Source organism: Trifolium pratense, linkage group LG6, assembly GCF_020283565.1.
Source record: "Trifolium pratense cultivar HEN17-A07 linkage group LG6, ARS_RC_1.1, whole genome shotgun sequence".
NCBI classification, from domain to species: Eukaryota; Viridiplantae; Streptophyta; class Magnoliopsida; order Fabales; family Fabaceae; genus Trifolium; species Trifolium pratense.
Window position 1 is genome coordinate 45,485,078 of NC_060064.1, and position 5,219 is coordinate 45,490,296.

The window sequence follows — 5,219 nt, forward strand, 5'->3', positions numbered from 1 at the left end:
CCCACGAGTTTTTTATTTTAATGTTTTCATTTGAATTTGCAGAAAATAAAGAGATCGATCGCTTAACACCCATCAGTTGCATTCTAGGCGTAAATCTCCAGGTTTTGCACTCCAATTCTACTCTAGAGTCGCAACAGTGAGGACACTGTTGGATTTAAGTTTAGGGGAGGACTTTACTGTTTTTATTTTCTACTTTTCAGTCTAATTTTATTTTAGTCTAATTTTCCTTTTTGCAAATAAATTTTTTCGGGTTATTTTTAAATTTTTCCAATCTTGAGCCATAACAAAAAAAAAAAAAAATTTTTTTTTTTTTTTTTTTGAGAAACAATGCACTTTAGATGTTCCTAAGTCATTGACGTAATTAAACTAAATCCTCTTATCAGTATGTTTTCCTACTAGCTATATCATTTTAACACCATAAATTTCTTAGTTATGTAGATCAATTTTGATACTTGCCAAATCCCGAATTTAAATTTCTTAAACTTTACTAATTCTTGAGTAAACCCAGTGGTAGTCGGCACCATCTACGATCACTATCTAAGTAGTAGAATCGACGAAAATAAGTGAATGATTTCGAAAAAAATATATGTATAAAGATAGTATAAATCTAAAAGGGACTACGCATTCTAAGTTAGGTGACTCTCACCCGGTCATTTAGCCCAACTGCGAAACACCTAAAAGATGCAAAACTATCATTGGTTGAAATAGAAAAATAAATGAAAAAAAAAAAAAAGAATCGAATCATAATCACTAACAGGTTCGCTATCATGTGTGTGTGAATAGATAACGGGCTTAATGTGATTACCACGGGTTAAAAGGGGATGACGAAAGAAGAAATGAAAGTTAAGTTCGGGTAATGGCAAAATATATCGAAACGGCCTATATAAGGAAGAAATTCATGATCACTTTTGATTTGTGTTTCCATGATATCTTTAGTGGGGATAAACAAGCAGATTTGAATGATTCGGTAGAAATTAAATAAGTGGCTTTGAGGACGTCTTTAGTTTTGTTTTCTCTATCACTAAATGTTATATCTTTTTGCTTGAGGACAAGCAATGGTTCAAGTTTAGGGGAGTTTGATAACACCGAAAAATGCACTATTTTATCACTATTATTTCTTTAAGTATTTTAATATTTTATCTAATTTATCCTAGTATTAATAAAATAATTATTGTTTTTTTTTATGAAACTACAGATGTGCCGAGACCAAAAAAAATATCAAAGAAACAAAGCAAAACAAGTGGCACCAACCACATGAATACAAGGCGCCAGCCATGTATTTAAGGGACACAAATTTTGTGCTAGCCACAAGATTTAAGGTGCTAGCCACAAGATTTAAAGTGCCGGCCGTGAGATTTAAGGTGCCAGCCGTGGAATTTAAGGCGCCAGTCACACAATTCTGTTACACAAAATATGGCGCCAGCCTTGAAAATTGTGGCGCCAGTCAGCTATTGTAAAGGAACACGTGCAAAATTTAAACAACACATGGCGCCGGTCGTGAGCTATTCTTCAGCAAAAATATCAGTCTCATCTTATCAAGTCAGTTGCGAATCGTGGGGAGAAATTAAAGGAACTGAAAGCAGAAAAGGCAGGACTCCTCAGCCTATATATAGATGCATTCAGAATGAATTAAGGAGGATCTTTCACTACGTCAAGCTGAAGAGAAAAAACACATACTTTAAATTTTTAGACTTAAGTTTACTGCTTTACGTGTTGAGAGCTGCAGCTTGTCCTTTGTTTCCTGTTTCAATTCCAGTTTCGGTTGTCTGTAAGTTTACATTAATCAATATATTTAAGTTTATTTTCCAAATTCCAGTTACTATTACTGCTCACTTTAATTATTTTAAATCCATATCTATGTTTTCTTTTTCCCGTAACTACTATTATATTTTGCCTTTATTTATAATTATGTCCAACTAATTTAATATAACTGGTATGTGAAATAGGTGTCTGATATGAGTTCGGTAATTAAACTGTGAATTAAATTTTCAAGTCTAGTTTTCTGTTTCAGTTTTTAATTAAACAATAGATTATAATTTTGCACGATAGTGAAAATTAATTAAAGTATCAATTAACAGAACGATTGTTTGAAATTTATACTAGATAGTAAAAACATTACATTAACTTTAATATCGCGATAGCTCTTTAAGGTTAATTAAATTATATTAGTTTTCAAAAAGTATTTTATGAACTAATGATTGAGCGATAGCAAAAACATCTTATTTATATAATATAATATAGTCCAACAGTGTGATGACATGAGTTCTATATTTTTAAACTAGTTTTGTGAAAACTAGACCCTTTTAGTAAAATTTAATTGATTTCCAAACAATATTTTTATAAGTAAATGTTATAGCGAAAGTGATACATTTATTTTATCATTATATAATATAACTCAATAGCGCGAAAGTGTGAGACGAGTATTTTTAAATCAATTTTAAAAGACTAAACTTTTCAAAACATAGTGTTTATTACCGAACCCATTGAAGTACCTAAAGTAACATTCCAGTTAGTTAAAATCCAACTTATTTAAAACCAATTCTTAATAGTCACTGTTATTTAATTTGATTATTTTATTTCTAGGTAATTATTTTACAAACCCCTTTTTAATTATTATTAAGCCTTAACCTTACATTATATTAAAAACATAAGCGAAATTTTAACAAATAGTCCCTGTGGGATCGATAATCTTTTATAACTACACGATAAGTCTGTGCACTTGCAGAAATATCGCAACACACACCAACATGGAAAGTTAGCAACATGAATGTCCATGTATTAATATTCCCAACACCCATTTGCATATTCAACACACCCAAATTCCTATTCTATGTGTTTCAATTACACAATGAAATCAATCAAATTCAGATTATCACTCTTATTCTTGTTACTGATCTCTAAATCCTTCATTACAGAATCAAAATGTACCAAAACTTGTGACTTAGCTTTAGCTTCTTACAATATACAAAAAGGTTCAAACTTAACATATATTTCATCCATCATGAAATCCAAGGTTGTTTCAAAACCTGAAGATATTTTCAGCTACAACAATGACACATTACAAAGCCCAGATTCTCTCCTAGTAGATTCAAGAGTGAATGTTCCCTTTCCATGTGATTGCATCAATGATGAGTTCCTTGGTCACACTTTTCTATATGAGATTCACCGAGGAGATACATATGCTTCAATTGCTGAATTCACTTTTAGCAATTTGACCACTAAGAAGAGCATCGAAAGAGACAACGATTATAGTCCAGATAATATTCCGGTTGATGGAACTCTTAATGTTACTGTTAACTGTTCATGTGGGAACAGAGAGGTTTCTAAGGATTATGGTTTGTTCATCACATACCCTCTTAGTCCTAACGACACTTTGGAGTCTATTGCAAAGGATACCAAACTTGATGCTGAGTTGCTTCAGAGGTACAACCCTAGTGTGAATTTCAGCCAAGGAATTGGTCTTGTTTTTATTCCTGGAAAAGGTTAGATTTTTATTTTTCTGTCCTGATTTAGTTTTCTGATAATGGAAATTTTATACTTGTTCTGGTTTTCCATTTGTACAAAAGGGTACTATTATGTTGGACAATTATTTTGATTTTTGTAAAACTGAATTGGGTACCAAGTTGGTGGGAAAGTGAGTGAGCTTGGTGTTGCCGGCGGTGGTGGATGAGTGGGACATGGAGAAGAGAGAATGACAATGAAGATAGTGTAAGAGAAAAAAAAATTAGTGGTGAATGACTATGTTAAGATTGTGTTCTTCATTTGATCTAATGGTCAAAAACAACTTTCCCATGATGGGAAAATTACTTGATGTTCCCACCATAACCTGCACCTCTAATTTATGCTACAGGTAGAATGCTCGTTTTAGTTATGAACTTGACATTCTAATTTTTCATGGATGAGTAATCAATAAATGATACTAATAATACATCAAACTTTTTAACTGTTTGTTCACTTTGTTCCTCTATATGTTAATGAAATATGCATTACGTGATGTTTGTTTATTGATCGTCATATTTGGATTTTAGGTATGACTATTCCTTCTTTTATTTTATATATTTTTCTTTAAATTTTGCAGATAAAAATGGAGTTTATGTTCCCTTGCCCTCTAGCCCTAGGTAAGTTTTATTGTGTTACCCTTCAATAAACAATAAATATCATTTATGTTTAATCCCATATCATTATTTTTATTTGAATAGATGAAATTGCGTCGTGCAGTTGAACTCGAGAGCGATAAAGTAATGCTATCCATATCAAAATTTCTTTTACAGTCTTGTTTGTGTTTAGTTAATGTTATCCATATATATGTTTATGTTGTTGATCTTAATTTTAATGTACTTTAATTGTTGTTGTTGAAAAGTTCGGGAGCTGTCGAGAGGTTCCATATTGCCAATGTTTTCTTAGTTGATGATTCAGTTTTTCCTACAACTAACATCTCCGTCTAGGGATAAAATATGAGGCAAAACCTCCTAACATTCTGAAGGCCCAAGAAAGCCCTATTTGTTTTGCAGACATCTCGATTAGTCATAATGTTCTCAATATTAATATCTCAAAAAGTTCGTCGTTGATTAGCATAATGCTCTTAATCATCATCAAAGATCATCTATGAAATTAACAAAGGAAAATAATTGAGAGAATAGAGTTGATGAGAATAAGAATGATAGGGTGAATGAAAAAAATGAAGAAAGGTTTCAATTTATAGACTTCAATGAGGCATGTGATTGGTCGATGTTATATCACAGCCGCACATGTCCACCATTTGACTGTCACCAATTTTCAATTTTTTTACCAACGACATGATCACATTTTAAAATGTGAACACCATTCGCATGGTATATTATGAACAATAGTTTTTTAGAATTTACTTTTTTACAACACTCGCTATTTAGAATACGAGAAAAGTCCTTTTCAAAAAAAGAATACGAGAAAAGTAAAATTGGAAATCAAGGTATCACTATAGGAGACACAACTTTGACAAAGGCCCGAGTCTCTTGGTCCCTAGCTGAGAGGGCGGTGCGTGTGGAAAAATTCTCATGCCACCCTTGCATATCTTTTCTACCCCCAATATTCCAATTTTGTCCTTGGAAAAAAACTTCAGAACGCATTTTCCGCAGTTTTTCTAGTTCAAATTTGGAAAAAAAATTCGAAAATACGTCCCAAAATTTGTTTTCAAGGCAAAAAAATTCGGAAAACGTGTTCCGACGTTTTTATATAAGGAC

General features: G+C 32.0%; 1 protein-coding gene across 1 annotated transcript; it reads left to right on the top strand.

The window, feature by feature from the left end:
• Positions 1-2,744: 2,744 nt before the first annotated feature.
• Positions 2,745-4,552, top strand: LOC123888792 (chitin elicitor receptor kinase 1-like). The gene is made up of 3 exons (XM_045937962.1): positions 2,745-3,482; positions 4,079-4,118; positions 4,200-4,552. The coding sequence occupies exons 1-3, from the start codon at positions 2,831-2,833 to the stop codon at positions 4,201-4,203; spliced, it is 696 nt and encodes a 231-aa protein (XP_045793918.1). The 5' UTR covers positions 2,745-2,830; the 3' UTR covers positions 4,204-4,552.
• Positions 4,553-5,219: the final 667 nt, after the last annotated feature.